We start from the raw sequence: 18,234 nt of genomic DNA, 5'->3' as shown, positions 1-18,234 counted from the left end.
CAGAGAACCCCGGACGCATGACGTCCTGCCTGGGCGAACATCCCCGGCAACCCACGCTGCTGAGTCTCAGACCTGGGTGCCCCTAAGTATCATCCATTAGACGAGATACACTGACAATGGACCATGTCCTGGAGGCGCATAAAGGGCACGTCGCATGCCCGATATGGTGGGATCTTTGTATCGCAAGTGCGCCACGATCCAATCGTCGTGTAGGGCGCGACACTCCGCCACTGGTTCGACAGCTTTAGGGGGTCATGTGTCTACATACTGTGGATGATAGAATACCATAGTTGCGATCTATGGTATTTCAAGCCCTACTCCACAATCCCTGCAACTCGAAGCCTGTGGTGCCGACAGTCTGTATATGACTTCCCACGTATGCTACGACCATGCCCGGCACTGCGCCGACGCAGCCCAGCTGCGGGAGATGGCAGCCGATCCAACGCTCGCGTCCTGCTGCCAGCGCGATGCCCAGGAGCAGGCTATGGTTGCCAAGCTCAAGGCCTCGCTGACACTCGTCGACAGGAGCAGGCACAGGGAGCACCTGAGGGAGTCGGTGCTGGGCTGCACCCCCGGCGACACCAGGCCAGATCGTGACAGCTTGGAGACGAGCGACGACGAAGAGCTCGGTACGTGGAGCTGTGCCCTGGGCGTATAGAGAGAATGTGGAGCAGCCGGTGTTTGTGCTGGCCTAGGGTAAAGAACCCTCCCAACAACCCTTCGATCTCCCACAGACAAATTGCGCTCTGCACGCCTCCATCAGCTGCAAGCTGCAGCGAGGGAGGCTCGGAGCAGGAGGGAGAGTGGGCATGGTACATTGCAGACCCTCGATCTCGTCGACCTCAAGGTGGCGCTTTGGTTCAGAGGATCTTGCCTGGGATTTGCAGCGGGTGTTCATGCACGCATCAGGGTGTGCTCCCATATCCCCCGCGTCACCCTGATGTCGCAGGACTTCTTAAAGAGGGCGGAAGCACCTGTCGTCATCCATGCATGCCTGGAGGGAAGCTCATCTGGTCACGAGGCGGATGAAATTCTGACATTGCTGGCGAGTCGTTGCTTGGAAGCTCGTTTCATTCGGATTGAAGTAGGAAGAAAGCAAATCCCCCAGCTCCCAGCATTCTTCCAAGGACAAGTACCAGGTGCCGGGCTGACAGAGGGAGTGGGAAGATCGAGGCTGCATGCGCTCTTCCTCAAGCTTTTCAACAATTCCTGGGGGTCACGGCACTTCCCGAGTGCATCTCCCAATCTCCAATGCCGAGACCCCTTCAAGCCACCCATCTGCAGCCCTGGCATGGATTCATGAGGAGGTCGCTGGCCCCGTCCTGGCTCTGCCGGCGGATGACGAGGAGGTGGGGAACCTGGAGCCGCGCATTCAGCGCTGGTGCAGTGGCCTGGCCTCGCGGGCAGCTAGTCTGGGTCCTGCGTCGGCCCGCGGGGAGCCCACGCACGAGTCTCCATCAGAGGTGAGGCTGATCATGACACTGTAAGCGTCTGGAGTGTGCCTAGTACTTGCGCATGGGGCGACGTCCACCACAAAGGTCATACCTCGCGCTGCAGGGGGACAGCGATGGGGAGGGCGGCCTCCTGCCCTGCGCTGAGTGTGGCCGGCGGTACCCTCACCAGCACATCCGCTCCGTGACGGCCCACGTGTACTCTGACGAGGATGACGACAGATGACATGGATGGACATGGGCTGCTGGCGAGCTGGGAGATCCCAGCATCCACTTTTTCTTATTTAGTTTCTGTGTGGTTCTCTGCGGTTTGACGCTGTCAACACGTGGAAGACACTCACACGGGTTCAGCACGACAGCACCTGGGACAAGAGGGCGCGGCACAGAGGCTCCGTCTCCAGGGATCCAGACCACGCCCATCACAACCCCTCTGCATCCGACAGCTCCTGGTAGAGGCCCCCCACCCCGAATCCGGTGCGCCGGAGGGGGAACCAGGGCGGGATGCCGCGCGCATAGATGAAGCCCGCCAGGCCCCCCCCGCCGAGCAGGGCGCCCAGCAGTAGGCCGAGCAGCGTGGGGCCGTGATGGGAGGGGTGCAGCTCGGCGCGATGGGAGCAGGCCCGACTCACCTCGCAGGGGCCGCCGCCCTCCGGGCAGGCGCACTCCAGCAGGCAGACGCTGGTCCTGGACTCCGTCCACACATCCTGGCAGAGAAAGTTTAAGCATGGGTTGGTGAGAGAATGGTGTTGCATGGCACTGCATGCAAGGAGGAGCTGGACGACTCAATGAGGCCAGTCATACCAGGGCACGCAAGATTCCTCTGATGCATACACTGCCCAGGCAAAACGAGCATCCCCTGCCACAGAGCATGCCTTGACGCAGGCGTCCACCACGCAACGTAGCTCCGTCCCCGCTCGTCTGCTGGGGCTGGGGCACGTATAGTCCACACACTCATCCTCGTCAAACCTGGAGGAGGGAAGGGTGTGCGGCACGCTGGGTGCTCCAACATCAACGCCTCGTAGGGCACTGCACACATGGGTTAGGCAGGCACTCGGTGCCACAAAGACCCTCGTCATTCCCGCCCCTTAGAGAGTTGCACCCTTCCAGACAGCCTCCCCATCACCCAAAAACCCCACCCCACCTGCAACCTGCGCCCTCGTCGGGGCACCGACACTCCTGCCAGCACGTCCCGTTGCCCTTGCTGAGGGTGGAGTTTGCGGCGGGCCGGCGACTGCCCTCCTCACAGCCCCCTGACCCCGAGACAGAGCAGTCGCCCCCCTGCCAGTCGGGCTCGCACCGGCACACACCCTCCTCACTGCACTTTCCATGCCCGCTGCATCCATTCAGGCAGTGGCCCTGTCGCTCCAGGGTCAGGCTGAAGCCGACCTGGGCCAAGTGGGAGGGGACGGGTAGGCTCACAGGGTCGCTCAGCGAGTGGGCCGCTGCAGGAGCGCGAGCACATACACTGACAGAGCACGCTTCTGATCTCCTGACAGGGCTGCAGCATGCTTTCTAACAAGGTGTCGTGAAATCTTAAGCAAGAAAGGGGCCCTGAGCCTGACCTGGAAGCCACGCAAGGGGTTGTACACTGCCAGAGCCCACTCGCCCTTGACCAGCTGGGTGGGGCACAGGGTTAGGGTCCTGGTGACATTCTGCTCCTCCAGCACGAGCTTGTGCGTGTAGGCCTCGGCCGTGGGATATGCAGTATGGTTGGTCTGCAAACGGGGTAAGAAAATCATGGAGGTTGGGGAGTGAGGTGTAGGGTGGAGCAGGGCAACAGCTGGCCCGGACCAGGTAGAGATTTCCATTCAAATGCTTGGTCCATGCTGATGATGAGGATTTGCAGGATCGTGCGCGGAGCAATGCTCAGCACTTGTCTGCATAATTGCAAAGGGCAAAAGCTGTCTGAGCCTCGCTCCCAGGCTGCAACCTCTCACCGGTGAGAGGAGTATCGCAGGCTTGACCTGTGCCCACTGGCCCAGGGATGGGCCGTAGTAGCTGGCAGAGATAATGACCTCGCTCGACCCGTTGAGCATGGCATCTGGGGGAGGCACGAGAAAGAGAAGGGGCTTGGGAGAGCTGCAATCGAGTGCACAAATCAATGTGCAGGCATGGGGTGCCTCAGCGCGAAATCGCCAAAGCAGCGGCTGTGGTAGGCACACGATGTCGCACCCCCCCACACACCCTCCCCTCGTCACTCGCCTGTGATGGCCGGCATGAGGAAGTACTCATACTCGAACTGCGCCGGCTCCCGCTGGACGACATCCCCGTATTCCAGCGCCGCCCTCGACTTGCTGCAGGCCTCGCCCCCATATCTGCAAACGGCTTCGGAAGAATTTTGAGCCTCCGCCCGAGCACCAACACTACAAATCACCCCATGGAGTGTAGACATGGTCCACCTGCCGCAGTGGGAAGGGACAAACCACGCGGAAGCCGCATCAGCCAACCACCCCGGCGGCGCCTGCCCCGCACCCTTCGTCGCAGGTGCACCGTCGCTGGTCGACCGGCGTGCCGGGGTCGCAGGTCCCGTGCCCCGAGCAGCCCAGCGGGCAGTCGAAGCGGTTGAGGAGCAGGGTGAAATTGGCGGGGCGCAGGCCCCCCAGGACCCCGGCGTACCAGTCGCCGGGGCGCAACGTGGCTGACCAGGGCTCGGGGGAGGGCCGGGCGTCCAGCAGCACCTCCAGCTGCCGGTCCCGTTCCGCCGCGTTCCAGCGGGGGCGGGCGTCAAACTGGCCGACCCCGGTGGATGGGGGGACCCCGGCCTTCAGGAAGAGGTCCAGCATGCCTGTCGGGTTTGAGGGCAGAGAAATTCGATGCAGATCAGAAGTGATGAGTTGGAAATAAGAGTGAGAAGCTCGTTCAGAAAGTGCAGCCCACATCGATGGCCTGGAGTTTGACAAGTCTTCCATCTTCAATCGCCAGCACCTCATCATGAAAACACAGGAAAGGGCCCATGCCCTTTTGCTCCATGCTCACCTGGTGTTTCACTCTCCTCAACAATGGCAAGTGAGACTTGGAAGTCGTCGTGGGCAACATGGAAGCGGTAAAACTGCCTGATGTTGAGAGAGGAGTTGGGTGAAAGGAGCGATGGTCAGGCGAAATCCTGGGGGCCCTTTGTGTACCTTCAGCACCTCCAGCTACCCTGACGGCCCGTCTGCTGTGCTCCCTTGCGCCATTCAATCTCACCATCTGTCTGGCTCCACGTGCTGATGCTCCAGGCTCACAACCGTCGCGTTTTTTCCCCCAGGGATCGTGGCATTGAGATCGGTCACGGGGGCAGAGCAGTCCTCAAACCCGAGGCCTGCAAGAGGGTGCGGGACGTTCTGAGAAGCATACGTGTCACCTCTCGCCAGCAGAAACTCCCACTCCTCGCGCCACCATGATGTGCTTTTCTCCTGCATGCACATGCACGCATGAACAATTAAAAACACCACACGCCTGGTGTCCCTCTAGGCCAATAAACGACAGTCACACCATCCACCCCTTCAAACCCCCTTGCCTGGGACAACTTCCGGAACCGGTTTGGCATACTGGCCTGTGCAGAGGCACTGCCCATCGGCAGTACAGCCCTCGTATCGCTTCTCTGTGGCATCCTGGCGGGTGCTGCAGATCAGGGGGCTGGCGTCGCCGGCGTCAAACCCCACGGGGCATACGTTCCTGGCTGCCTTGAGCGAGAAGGCGACCGGGACGGCGCCGTAGGAGCGGACGCAGAGCAGAACGCCCTCGTAGTCCGCCTCGGGCCCCTGGGCGGCCTTGGTGACCTTCTTCACCACCACTGCACGCTGGGCGGCAGAGGTGTCCTGGAAGTCGTAGCCATGGGAGGAGCGGGTAGGGACGGCCAGGCCACGCTTTCCACCCGAGAACAGGCCGAAGAGGTCGGGGTCCCCCTTCTCGTCCGGGCTGGTCCGCGCCAGGCGCACCGCCAGGTGGTTCCAGGAGTCCCCAGCAGCGCTGTCGGTGAATGGAGGTGGGGTTGTGGGTGGGTAGCCTGCAGCGTGATCAGTGCACCCCACTGCAGCCCTTTCATGCAGGAGGGCATGCCCAGCGCCCCCCGTTGTACCAAGCGCATATAGGACTTCGAGGCAGGACCATAGCATTGTCCTCAGCTGAAGTTCGGAGTTGAGGGCCAGGGGTCCAACCCGCACCCCCCACTCACTCCCAGGGGAACTGGGCGGCAAAGCAAACCCATGCCTGAGGCTCCAGCTGGTCACACTGGTCCGCAGCCCGACACCAGTCAGTCATGTCCTCGCTGTCGGCGGGGCTGCCATAGACGGGGATGGAGCAGTCCTTGCCCGTCCAGCCCCTGGACTCGGGAGCCGGCCAGGGGTTGTCGCAGTCACACCCTCCGGAGGGCGTGAGCCGGCCATGCCCGCTACAAGCATCCTGAGCCAGTGCTATGCTGAACAGGCTGAATAGAAGGGCAAGTACACATGCGTAGATAGCGTAGTGTCCCATGGTCACGCCCGAGCTCGATCGCTCGACCAAGCCGCTGACGACCGGAAGTGATCACAACAGCAAGGCGGAGCACAAGCTGCGCAAGGACGAGAGCATCGGGCCCATCCGATACCTGAGTCGATAGATTCTTGGAGCTCGGCATAAGAGGGCAGCCCGATCCAGGGACCTGACGGGCCTCCATGCCGGCATCGGGGAGTCCAGAGCCGGGGCTGTTCCGCGAGATCTTGGGTCATGTTCCCAAGGCACCCAACTTTGCACCCCTGGATGGACTGGGCGTCTGAAGGAATAACAGAGGAGCACCGGGAAACGTTCATGGAATAATAGGTTCTTGAAGGTGGATAAAAGAACGGGTTATTCAGATGGACATCGAGGGCAGGGCAGCAGTGACAGGCAGCGCCAGCTGTCTGTCCTAAGCCTGCCCCCCCCCCTGGCCGGGCTGGCTGTCCCCAACCTCCAGGGACAGGCGGTACGAACGCTTCTTGGGCACGCGCAGCGACTGGGACACGGATGCGGCCGCGGAGGAGCGGGTGTGCCCCGCCCGCATCGCCACCGCCAGCGCCGAGCGCACGTCCTCGTCCGTCAGGCCCTGCTCTGAGCCGCCCGCACCGCCGACCTCGGGTGGGGCCAGGACCAGGGTGTACTCGCCTCGCGGTGCCCGCGCCCCTTGGGCCGGATCGTGCAGCTGTTCCAGCTCGCGCAGCGAGCCCCTCAGAAACTGCTCGTGCAGCTTGGTCATCTCCCGGCCCAGCATTGCCCGGCGGTCGGGCCCCAGCACGGCGCACATGTCGCTGAGCACAGCACGCAGAGCGTGGGGCGACACAAACGCGACCACCGTGGCTGGCAGCCCTGCAGAAGAGCGAGTAGAGGAGTTGGAGATTGATGCGGCAGATCGTGCAGCAGGCCAGGCATCCCTGTGCCGCCGTGCGGTAGTCCTGGGTACCTCCATGCCCCTCTACACACCAGCATCGTTGGCAAGTTCTCAAGTCTATCCAACGCCTGTCCTTTACGCTTCCCACGCCAAACTTTAAATTCCAGCTCCCACCTTGGATCTGCTCCAGCTCCTTGCACCGTGCCTGCTGCTTGGCCGGCAGGAACCCAACGAACAGCATGCGGGAGGTGTCGAATCCCGAAGCCACCGCAGCTGTCAAGAGTGCTGAAGGGCCTGCTTTTCAGGTGTGTGCGGGGTTGGTGAAAGGGGAGGGTGCGACGGTGAGGGTGCTAGTTCGAGTACACGACCATGACTGGATACCCTGCGCTGCCTCCCCCACTCCTCAACTCAGCCATTTTGCCGCTTCCTAACGCCTGATCTGTGGATCTGGTCGAGAACAAAACGGAAGCGACACACAGTGTCCCATTCCACCCACCTGGCACGGGGATGATGGGAATGCCAGCCTCCACCGCAGCTGCTATGAGCCGGCCGCCAGGATCGCTGACGGCGGGCAGCCCTGCATCCGACACCAGTGCCAGGGGGATGCCCGTCAGCAGCTCACGCACAATCTACAACGTGGGAATTGACGCCGGGAGCGGTTTCGAAGCACTGTCGGATACAAGCCTACAACGGAAGCCGTTGCCCAGCATACGCATGGTCTAGATTGGGTCTGGGCTATGGGTTGCTGCCTCGGGCAGCATGGACTTCTTCTCGGTGAGCCGGCTTGCACCCCCCTACTCACCATCCACCACTCACCACACACCACACACCACACACCACACACTCATACACACACCTTGGCGCACTTGGCCGACTCGTTGTGCTCATGCAGGCTTTCCAGGGGGGTGCGCACGTCAAAGTAGGAGCAGAGGTGGGCCGTGTGCCTGGTGTCCTCGCAGAGGATCCTCTCCACGGACCTCAGGACATGCAGTGCCCTGGGACTCAGGTCCTGCAGGTTGCCGATGGGGGTTCCCACCACATGCAGGCCGGCTTGGAGGAGCTGATCGCTGGCGCCAGGGCTTTGCTCTAGAGCCGATGAGCTAGAATGTGTCTGATGGCTCGTTGCTCCCGCCAACCACCCGCTGCATGGCCTAGACCGTCCCACTCGGGTGTGTGCCGAGCGACACAGGCCCACCCAACGGGGAAGGGGCATGCACCCCCGCATGCACTCCCACGGCGTTGGAATTGGGCAATCATGCGCACCTTAAAGCCGATGGATTGGTCCTGTAATAGTTTTCATGCATCGTTCGCGCTCTCCTGGACAGTGAAGCGTGCATGCTGAGCGGGAAATGACTTCCGGCACCAGTGCAAACAGGAGGCCCGTCCACGGGGCGATACTCAAGTCTGCGATCGGACGATTGGGTGCATGCATCTTGAAAACCCTGCTGTTCCCCTCCCGCACCTTCCTCGTCCCAGACTGGGGATTGCGACGATCGCCTCGCCCGCTCGGAAGTCCTGACTCATAGCCCGGTGCTGCACGGGGGGTGTGCACGAGTAGGCAATGCTGCAGAGCATCGCTCGCGGCTTGCGTGCGGCACGTAATGGTTTGACCCATGTGCGACACTTCAGGTAATAGTTGCCGGCGAGAAGGGGCGCCAGGGGGCGGAGCGACGTGGGGGCCCGTGTCGGGCCTCCTGCCTTCCAGGGCACCCCGCCCCTCCCGGTCACGGCCCTTTCTCCAACCCCCCCCCACTTTCATCCCTTCCCCATCGTTCCCACTCCAGCGAGGCCAAGCCCCCGGGCCCCGTCACCAGCCGGCTGGCAGCGCTGGAGGAGGAGACGGCCAGCGGCCATAAGCTCTTCCAAAACGTCAGCCTGCCCGAGGGCGCAGGGGCCGCGGCGGCGACCGCCGCCCGCGCAGGCGGCGCCGGCGCGGGTGCCGGCGCTGGTGCGGCGGCCGCCGGCCCAGAGGCGCTGGGCACCCACCCGCTGCTGAACGCAGCAGGGAACGCGGTGTTCTTCGGCGGCGTGGCCGCCGCCTCCTTCTTCGGCTACTACTACTGGCGCTATGAGGTGGACGAGCTGGAGGCGCTGGTGGAGTCCACCTCCCGCCCCGAGAACGCCTTCCCCGGCTCCGGCGCCTGGGCGGCAGTCATGGGCTGGTATGTGGAGCGGCGGCGCGCGCTGGAGGGGGAGGTGAAGAAGTACGCCGACCCGCCCAGCGACAAGCTGCTGCCCGACCTGCCCCCCGCCGCGCGGCACATCAAGACCCTGGTCCTGGACCTGGACCACCTGCTGGTACACTCCCACTGGACGCGGGAGCGGGGCTGGCGCTGCTACAAGCGCCCCGGGGCCGAGGAGTTCATCGCCGGCATGGCGCAGTACTACGAGCTGGTGGTGTACACCGACAAGCTGTGCACCTACGTGGACCCCATCCTGGACAGGCTGGACCCGCAGCGTCTCATCCAGTACCGCCTGTACCGCGACTCCAACCAGTGGGAGAACAACGAGCACGTGCGCGACCTGACCAAGCTCAACCGCGACCTGGCCCAGGTCCTCTTCCTCACAGCCGACCCCGAGGCGCGCTTCAACCCCCCGGAGAACGGCATCCGGGTGAGAGAGAAGAGGGGGGAGAGGGGATTGGGGGGCGGGAAGGCTATCACCATGTCAAGGGAGCGTGATGCAGAACATTCCACATTGAAGTGCACCGTGCCCTGGCAGCCTGTCAACCATGTACGCTGCACGTCCATACCCACCCGCCTGCCCTCACCCAACCCACCCACCCACAACACCCCAGCTGAAGCCGTGGAGGAAGGAGCCGGGGGACACGGGACTGGTGGACATGCTGCCCTTCCTGGAGGCGGTGGTGGCCACCCATGTGCCCGACGTGCGTCGCACCGTGGCCGCCTATGCCGAGGAGGAGGACATCCCCCAGGCCTTCAAGGCGCGCATGGCAGCCGTGACAGAGCAGCGCGCGCAGCGGCAGGGGGTGGGCCGCGGCCTGCTCTCTGGCCTGGCTGGCGGCAGGTGAGGGCCTGCCCGGGCCGGCGCACGCAGAGGCATTGTAGGACGGCAGCCGCCGTGGGCTGCCGCCGAGGATCCAGCGCGGACAGACGGCCAGCGAGATGCCAACCTCTGCGCTACCCCTCGAGACATGCAGAGATGTGCGGCCCTGCAATGGCGCTCGACGCCCTCGTGTCATCCCCCTGCAGCCTTCCCCCTGAGTAGCAGCCTGAAAAGCGATCCTCTTGTAAGGCGAGAATACAGCATAAAGATGCAGGGTGAGGGAACTGGCTTGCCTTCAGCGGTTGCCGCCCGGCATGTCAACCCTTGATGAGTCTCAGTATAACAGGTCGCACACCCAGGAACTGGAAAGACACACACCATCAGCCCTCCTTAGCACGTTGCTTTGATTTCTTCTTGCTCTTGGGCTTGCCCTCTCCTGTAGCAGACGGTGCCGGCACAGGTTGAAGGTCGGTCGCCGACGCCGAGACTGGAGTATCAGGCAGCGCAGCGTCGCTGTGCTTCCTCTTCTTCTTCTCGGCCTTCGCCCCTCCTGTCTGGTGGGCTGCTGCACCCTCCTGAACGGAGGCTGTCGTGTTGGGAGGTGTGGGTAGGGTGGTGGGCACCGCCCCGGCCGCTGTCGCAGGGGTGCGAGGCTCGGCAGCCGCCTGGGATGCGCCGGGGGACAGCGCCACAGCGGCCACTGCAGGACGAATGCCCCTCCCATGCAGCTCATCCAGGGCCAGGGCAGCGCGCTCTAGGTTGTTCACGTCCGTGTGTGAGAGGCCCTTGTTCTGGGAGACGGTTTATGAGCATGTTGATGAAATGGGTGGGCAACACTGAGCAGGCTCACACGCCAGTGCAAAAGCAATGTCGCCCTCATGCACGGCCCCCTGGCATGCCACCACCTCGACCATCTCACCTTCTCCAGCATGGCCTTAATCATGGCAGCTGCCTGGTTTGGCGTGCATGCCGCCGAGCGCAGGACTTGCGCCCTCACGAATCGGCGCTGCATCCCCCAAGCGCGAACCCCGATGGTGCAAGCAAAGACCACGGCCGACAGGCAAATCCTACTTCAGTTTCTGTTCATATGTCGACCCTTTATTCGAGCAATGTGCGGTCATGAATATTCCAGCGCGAGTGCACTCCTAACATCGAGTACTCCCCAGCCTTCCCGCGCTGGCTGAGAGCAGCCCCCCATCCCACCCCTGCACCGACGATTCGTTGCCAGTTTGCCTCCTCGACACCCACCCGGGCCCACATTCCCCATGCCAGGCGCAGGCTGTGATTATTAGCATTCCCTGTACTGAGAGTCTGCATCCACACAATGGCATCCTGCACCGCCAGCAGCGTGAGGGGCGTGCCCAGCGCCCGGAACCAGGGAACCACCGTGCCGCGCCTGCAGCCGTGCCGGGTCCCTGGCCTCTGCCCCACCCCCTCCCTCGCCCAGAACGGACGATTGTCCGCCCAGACCCTTCGTAGCGTGCCTCGACGGTGAGATTACGACCCGGGTGTTGGTGTCGAGTGCCAGCTTTGGGTTGCCTGGTGCACCTCCGGTGCTGCGCCCAGCGGACAGATTGCGAGGGTCAGCACCCCCGGCCGACCCTCCCATGCACCCGCACCAGATCCCTGACCGTGCTGGCCTCATCCAAGAATGGAAACTCGGCTGCCCACACCTCCACGCCCACCAAGTTTGACTATGATCTTGTGATCATCGGGGCCGGAGTGGGGGGCCATGGAGCGGCCCTGCACGCCGTCTCCCGGGCAAGTGCTGCAGATGCAGGGGGTCATCGGCCTAGTCTGAGTGATTTGGACAAGCTTATGGCCATGTGAAGGTTGAAATTTTCATGTTCTGCGCCGCTTGGACTGGGTTTGTTGTGGATGGTTGTCCTGTTGGTGATGCTGCGGCGCACATTCCACCCAACATGGCCATCCACTTGGCCGGCCGCACCATGCACCGCTCCTGGGGCATTCATGGTGCCTCGGCTATCCACCGACCGCCACCATCCAAACCCCTGTCCCACACCATCGCCTCCCCGCAGGGTTTGCGCGTGGCCATCATCGAGGGCCACGACATCGGCGGCACCTGCGTCAACCGCGGCTGCGTCCCCTCCAAGGCCCTGCTGGCGGCGGCGGGGCAGGTGCGCAAGCTGAAGGACGCGCACCACATGAAAGCGCTGGGCATCCAGATCGAGGGCCTGACCTACGACCGCGCAACCATTGCGGGGCACGCCCAGAACCTGGCCCAGACCATCCAGGGCAACCTCAAGCGCTCCCTCGTCGCCCTAGGCGTGGTGAGGAGGAAGGGTCAGGGGGGATCTCGGTGTTGTTGGCTGGGGCAGGGGGTGTGGGGGGTGGCTTACTGCGTCGCATGCGGACCACCCCCAAAGCGTCTGGCCACCAGACTTCCTCCGGCCTCACCCCAACCAAGCATCCTCACCCCCCCTCACCCCTCACAAATAACAAAGGATATCTTGGTGGGCCAGGGCAAGTTTGCGGGCCCGCACACCATCAAGTACAGCCTGCCCGGGCGCGTGGACGTGGGCGGCAGCGTGACGGGGCGCGACATCATCATCGCCACCGGCTCCGTGCCCTTTGTCCCCCCCGGCATCGCCATCGACGGCAAGACGGTGTTCACCAGCGACCACGCGCTGCGCCTGGACTGGGTCCCCGACTGGCTGGCCATCATCGGGTCGGGGTACATCGGCCTAGAGTTCTCCGACGTCTACACCGCGCTGGGGTCGGAGGTCAGCTTCATCGAGGCCCTGCCCAGCATCATGCCCGGCTTCGACAAGGAGATCGCGCGCACCGCACAGCGCGCGCTCATCTCCGCGCGCGCCATCGACTTCAGGACGGGGGTCATCGCCTCGCGCGTGACCCCGGGCGTGCCCGGGGTCAAGCCCGTGTCCATCGAGCTCATGGACTTCAAGACCAAGGAGGTGGTGGACGAGCTGGAGGTGGACGCCTGCCTGGTGGCCACGGGCCGCTCGCCCTACACCAACGGCCTCAATCTGGGGGCGGTGGGGGCGGCCACAGACCGCCGCGGCTTCGTTCCGGTCAACGACAAGATGCAGGTGCGTGTGAGGGGGTGGTGGGGAGGGGTGGCGGGGGAGGGAGGAGGCAGACAGGGGCCGAGGGTGGGAGAAGGAGAGGAGAAGACGGCTTGCATGCTGGGGCGACGGTGCTCAGGTGCCTGCCTGCCGCTGCAGAGGCCAGCCCTGGTGATGCTTGCCCTGGGCCGACTTCCACACCATGAGTCGTGGCTGCAACTCCCTTCCCCTCGCGAATAATTCACTGGCATCTCCAAAGCGGTCGGCCCCCCCAACCGCGCTCAACCCCCACCCTCAACCCGCCCACCACCCACCACCCACCAGGTGACGGACGGCGCAGGCAAGCCCGTGCCCCACGTCTACTGCATCGGGGATGCCAACGGTAAGTACATGCTGGCCCACGCCGCCTCGGCCCAGGGCATCAGCGCGGTGGAGAACATCGTGGGGCGGCCCCATGTGCTCAACCACCGCTCGGTCCCCGCCGCCTGCTTCACCCACCCCGAGGTGGCGTTCGTGGGCCTGACGGAGGAAGCGGCGCGTGAGGAGGCGGCCGCCGGCGGCTGGGCCGAGGCCGTGGCCGTGGCCAAGACCTACTTCAAGGGCAACTCCAAGGCGCTGGCGGAGGGCGAGTCGGACGGCCTGGGCAAGCTGATCTACCGCCGGGACACGGGCGAGATCCTGGGCGTGCACCTGTACGGCCTGCACGCCGCCGACCTCATCCACGAGTTCTCCAACGCGCTGGCCCAGCGCCAGAGCGTGCAGGACCTCTACTTCAACGTCCACGCCCACCCCACCGTCTCAGAGGTGGGTGTTGTGGGGTGTTATTACTCGGGAAGGGGGGTGGGGGGTGAGAAGGGGATGAGGTGTGTTGGGTGGGCGGGGGAAAGGGGTCATTGAGCCCCCGGCATGAAGCTGGGCAATGGTGACGGCGCATGACTGGAGGGTGGAGCTGGGGGGCCCCCTCTCACCACCGCTCACATACACGCACACACACATGGTCCCCACCCTTTCATCCCTGCTTCGCAGGTGGTGGAGGAGCTGATACGCCATGCCAAGGTGGATGGCGTGACCGACCCCAAGCTGGCGGGCCAGAAGAAGGACGGGAAGGTGGCCGCTACCGCTTCGGCCTGATGAGCGACGGCCCTTTTGCCTGGACCGGTTTGCCCCCCCCCGGCCCGTGCTTTGGTGGCAGGGGAAGCTTGCCCCACCCCTGCCCGGTGTGAGAGGGGGGAGGCGCGCTGCCACGTCGCCTGCGCTGCGAATGCCTGTGGCCACGCCTCACCCCCCGTGCATCCCTTGCGGAGACCAAGGGCACAGGCACGAGCCATGCACCCTTCCCCCTCCTCCACACATCTCTTTTCCCCTACCACTGTTCTGAGATTCTAACACACACCCTGCATGGACGTCACAAAGGTGTCCCGTCAGGGGACGATGGGGGCAGGGAGAAGGGGTGCCCCGCTGCGCAAGGGCAGGGGGAAGGACAGGGCGGGGAGCGTCCCGCGTCACATCCTGAGATCCCTTCACCCATCAGCGTGGTGCCCCGCCGCGCGTTCCTCGGCCGCGGCCGCCCAGCGCTCGCCCCGGTCGGGCCGACCCTGCAGCACCGCCATCTCCTTCTTCACCGTCACCCGCCCCTTGGCCGCACCCCGCGGCTTGCTCACGTCCCGGGCCCACGCGACGGTCACGTCCACGGCGGTGCTCCCCCGCGCGCTGCTGAACCAGGCTGCCAGGTCGGCGCAGAAACCCAGGTCCTCATCCGGCGGCGACTGACCCCGGTGCAGGCGCAGGAGGAGGTGCGCGCCGGGGGCCCCGCGCGCGTGCATCCACACGTCCCACGCCGCCGCCGTGCGCGTGCTCAGCGTCTCGTTCTGGGCGCTGGTGCGCCCCACCAGGACCGCAAGGCCGGAGGGGGAGCGGAAGCGGCGCGGCGACGAGGCGGGGGCCGCGCCGGGCTTCTTGTTGGCCCTCTTGCCGGTGGTGGAGGGTACTTTTGCCGACCGCAGGAGGCCAGCCTCTGCCAGCTCCGCCTGCAAAACATGAGGTTGGGGTGGTGGGTTCAGGACCTCGCCATGGCAGCATCCAGTGCATGGGAAAGACCTGGATGTGCTGCATCCTCGCACGCAAGGCACCTCATTCAACCTGGGCTTGGAGGTACCCCTCCCATCAACACACGATCCAGCCATGAAGTCTCCCTCCCATCCCGACATTCCTCAGCCAGAGCCTCTTACCGGCTCTCCAATCCTACAGGTCCCCACCCGCACCTGCACCTCCTTGAGCACCCCGGCATCTGCAGGCACCTCCAGCTGTTCCAGCAGCACCCGCGTCTCCCGCAGCTGCTGGATCTGGGAGCGCGCGGCCTCGAGCAAAGGCTGCACCGTGGCCGCCCCCCGCTGCACCTTGCGCGCCCGGGCATACAGCTTCTCCGCGGCTTCCACGGCGCTCTCCTTGGCGTCCAGGGGCAGCGTCACCGTCGTCCCCGGCTGATCCCAGTCCTCCACCTCCAGCGACGTGGCCCCCGGCGACCACCTGCAGCGAGCGAGGGTAGTGAGTGCATGAGTCATCAGAATGCGACTCTGCCACTGTGTGCTACCTGCCCTCCCCCCAACCCCCCACCCCGCAGCCTAACAGGTGAGCGTGTGCCATGAGGAGGTCGGCCTTCTTCCGCGTGGCGTCCGCGCCCTGCCCCGCGGCGGCTGCCTGTGCCAGGGACACCTCCTTCCTTTCCAGGCGAGTCAGGGCCGCAGCCAGGGCCTTCATGAGGGGCTGACGCACCTGTGAGCAGATTGAGGGACTGGCTGGAGGGAATGGCGTCGCAGGTAAGAACCCCGCATGCACGCTCGATGACAGCGCGGGGCAGTGCCCTGGGCCTCGAGCTCTGAGTGCAGGGAAACCACTCTCAATCAGCCAAGCCCGCCATCCCACTGCCCCACCTTCTCGAAGGCCGCCTCCTCCAGCTGAGTGGTCTGCGCAGCGTGCACAGCGTGCAGCACGTCGCAGGTGCCCTCCGATCCGGTGTGCTGCACATCTGCGCCGGCCCCCAGCCAGCGCCAGGAGCCGTCGGGAAGCTGGGCGCCCCGCAGCTCCCCCACGCGCACGGCTGAGACCCAGCGGAGCCAGGCGGCGTGGGCGGCGGCCCACTGATCCCGGGACGGACCCTGGGGCCCGACCTCCCCAGCGGCCTCCCAGACCTCGCCGGCGACGCCGGAGCCCACGCCCCGGAAGGTCTTGGCCAGCGCCGCCGCGCAGGAGCAGGGGGCCTGCTGCACGCCCAGCGTCCCCTGCACCGCGGACTGCCACTCTGCCAGGCCGGGGCACTGCTCGGGGTCCAGGCCGCGAGCGGCGGGGGGCGGCAGGTAGCGCGCCCCCACCTGGAGGGGCCGCGCTGCCGACTGCGCAGGCCCGACCTGATGGGAGGGGGGGGGGGGGGGGCTCAGAGCGAGAGCCATGTCAGCCTGCCCGATTGGGGCGGGCAGCCCGCAGCAGGGAGCCCCTCCCGTGTGAATTCACTGCCCCTCCAGCCAGGCCATGCCACGCTCCCGTGCCATGGGCCCCACAGCGCACCTGGTGCCCGGCCGCCAGGATGACGTCGTCCGAATCAGTCACCGCCAGGTTGGCGTGCCGGCCCGTCAGCTCCAGGTAGATGCGTCGGCGCGAGTCGGAGCCCCCCTGCGGCGCCTCCAGGTCCAGCCGCACCAGCCTCTCCCAGGCCAGCACCAGCGCCGCGCGCGTCAGCACCAGGCCCGCCAGCTGCGCCTTCAACACGGCGCCCAGAGCGTGGGAGTCCAGGAGGGGGTCCCCACGGCGCGGGGGCGGCGGGCCCAGCCCCAGGTGGCCGTGCCGCGGGTGCCAGCTGAGGTGGAGCCAGGTGTGGGCCTCCGCGGTGCGCAGGGCCAGGGCCAGGGAGGTGCCGCTGACCTGGACCACGGTGTCCACCCGGGAGGGGGTCCATCCAGCCTCCAGAGCCCTCACGCAAGCGGAGAGGAGGGTGAAGTCGGTGGCAGGGGCAGGGGGGGCTGGGGGGTGGGGGGCCGCCCTGCAGGCTAAGCGGGAGCCGTGCCACTCCCTCAAGCTCGTGAAGCCATGGGGCAGGATGCGCGTGGCACGGGCCAGCATGGCCATGGCCCTGCCAGGCACTGGTCGACTTGGACTTTGCAAGCCGACCTCAATCCAAGTTCATGCACGAAGTCATGAAAGCAGGGATGGGTTCCACCCTCATCGTGATGCGTTTTATAATAAGAATCATCACTTTTCTGTCATGTAATGCTCGTAATGTTCCAGCCTGTGTGATCGGTGAGGCGCTATCCCCATGCAAGTTTCGAGCGCGGCATGCCTCAGGCGTCTCAGGACTCAGCCTCCACATCTCGCTAAGATCATTTCGAAAACCCCGGTACGAACTAAAAATGCAGACCCCATCGGACTTGCGTGTGCTGCTGCTGAACAGGGCCTGCAACAGTCTGTGCTTGCAAAGACCACATTATTTTCTCTTTCCTTGACGTTTGTCACAGAATTGGGCCGCGAAGGCGTACTTCACCTGCGCCCGGGGCCCCGACATGCCCATCGTGACAGCACGGTCTACCGAGAACCAGCGGCTGCAGCCTACCGATGATGTCCGGGAGATGTCCATCAAGACGGGCTGCCAGCACAAGTTCGTCATCAAGACGCTGCAGCAGAGGAAGACAGACAGCATTATCATCTACCGCCACAACCCCCACACCGGCCACGACGAGGACACTAGGCACTGCCCCCGTCTGTCTTCCTGGGTGATGGACAAGCTGGCGGAGCTCCTGAAGGCCAACTCGAGATTCTCTACCAGGGACTTGACCATCGTCATCCAGAACATCGTCCGGAAGCGGTCCGGGAAGTCACGTAGGAGGCCCAAGAAGTCCGCAGGCTGCAGCTTCTTTCGCTCAGGCCAGCCCATTTCCTTCCGCACAATGTTCTGGATGACGATGGTCAAGTCCCTGGTCGAGAACCTGGGATTGCCATTCAGGAGCTCCGTCAGCTTGTCCATCACCCAGGAAGACAGACGGGGGCACTGCCTGGTGTCCTCGTCGTGGCCGGTGTGGGGGTTATGGCGGTAGATGATAATGCTGTCTGTCTTCCTCTGCCGCAGCGTCTTGATGACGAACTTGTGCTGGCAGCCCGTCTTGATGGACATCTCCCGGACCTCACCGGTAGGCTGCAGCCGCTGGATCTCGGTAGACCGTGCTGTCACGATGGGCATGTCGGGGCCCCGGGCGCAGGTGAAGTACGCCTTCGCGGCCCAATTCTGTGACAAACGTCAAGGAAAGAGAAAATAATGTGGTCTTTGCAAGCACAGACTGTTGCAGGCCCTGTTCAGCAGCAGCACACGCAAGTCCGATGGGGTCTGCATTTTGAGTTCGTACCGGGGTTTTCGAAATGATCT

At 64.5% G+C, this 18,234-nt stretch overlaps 6 protein-coding genes across 6 annotated transcripts; 2 read left to right on the top strand and 4 right to left on the bottom strand.

The window, feature by feature from the left end:
• Positions 1-427: 427 nt before the first annotated feature.
• Positions 428-9,805, top strand: F751_3855 (Mitochondrial import inner membrane translocase subunit TIM50; the record flags this gene model as incomplete). The annotated part of the gene is made up of 3 exons (XM_011403057.1): positions 428-629; positions 8,780-9,387; positions 9,572-9,805. The coding sequence occupies 3 exons, from the start codon at positions 428-430 to the stop codon at positions 9,803-9,805; spliced, it is 1,044 nt and encodes a 347-aa protein (XP_011401359.1).
• F751_3858 (hypothetical protein) lies at positions 1,871-3,487 on the bottom strand (the record flags this gene model as incomplete). Its single annotated transcript, XM_011403060.1, has 5 exons — positions 1,871-2,155; positions 2,315-2,417; positions 2,593-2,837; positions 3,014-3,166; positions 3,389-3,487. The coding sequence occupies 5 exons, from the start codon at positions 3,485-3,487 to the stop codon at positions 1,871-1,873; spliced, it is 885 nt and encodes a 294-aa protein (XP_011401362.1).
• Positions 3,646-5,906, bottom strand: F751_3857 (hypothetical protein; the record flags this gene model as incomplete). Its single annotated transcript, XM_011403059.1, has 5 exons — positions 3,646-3,766; positions 3,924-4,236; positions 4,428-4,504; positions 5,001-5,402; positions 5,608-5,906. The coding sequence occupies 5 exons, from the start codon at positions 5,904-5,906 to the stop codon at positions 3,646-3,648; spliced, it is 1,212 nt and encodes a 403-aa protein (XP_011401361.1).
• F751_3856 (Ribosomal RNA small subunit methyltransferase I) lies at positions 6,316-7,579 on the bottom strand (the record flags this gene model as incomplete). Its single annotated transcript, XM_011403058.1, has 4 exons — positions 6,316-6,752; positions 6,949-7,068; positions 7,271-7,403; positions 7,577-7,579. 4 exons carry the CDS (start codon positions 7,577-7,579, stop codon positions 6,316-6,318), a joined length of 693 nt encoding a protein of 230 aa, XP_011401360.1.
• A 1,299-nt stretch (positions 9,806-11,104) lies between the features above and the next one.
• On the top strand, positions 11,105-13,958 carry F751_3854 (Dihydrolipoyl dehydrogenase; the record flags this gene model as incomplete). Its single annotated transcript, XM_011403056.1, has 6 exons — positions 11,105-11,271; positions 11,403-11,502; positions 11,820-12,071; positions 12,246-12,851; positions 13,152-13,631; positions 13,854-13,958. 6 exons carry the CDS (start codon positions 11,105-11,107, stop codon positions 13,956-13,958), a joined length of 1,710 nt encoding a protein of 569 aa, XP_011401358.1.
• A 389-nt stretch (positions 13,959-14,347) lies between these two features.
• Positions 14,348-16,946, bottom strand: F751_3853 (Uncharacterized protein YloA; the record flags this gene model as incomplete). The annotated part of the gene is made up of 6 exons (XM_011403055.1): positions 14,348-14,593; positions 14,657-14,854; positions 15,089-15,353; positions 15,454-15,599; positions 15,758-16,231; positions 16,389-16,946. The coding sequence occupies 6 exons, from the start codon at positions 16,944-16,946 to the stop codon at positions 14,348-14,350; spliced, it is 1,887 nt and encodes a 628-aa protein (XP_011401357.1).
• Between the last annotated feature and the right edge of the window lie 1,288 nt (positions 16,947-18,234).

The sequence above is a fragment of the Auxenochlorella protothecoides genome (genome assembly GCF_000733215.1).
Source record: "Auxenochlorella protothecoides strain 0710 unplaced genomic scaffold scaffold41, whole genome shotgun sequence".
NCBI lineage: Eukaryota > Viridiplantae > Chlorophyta > Trebouxiophyceae > Chlorellales > Chlorellaceae > Auxenochlorella > Auxenochlorella protothecoides.
The sequence above is the reverse complement of the archived record's forward strand: the minus strand, read 5'-3'. Positions and strand labels throughout refer to the sequence as shown.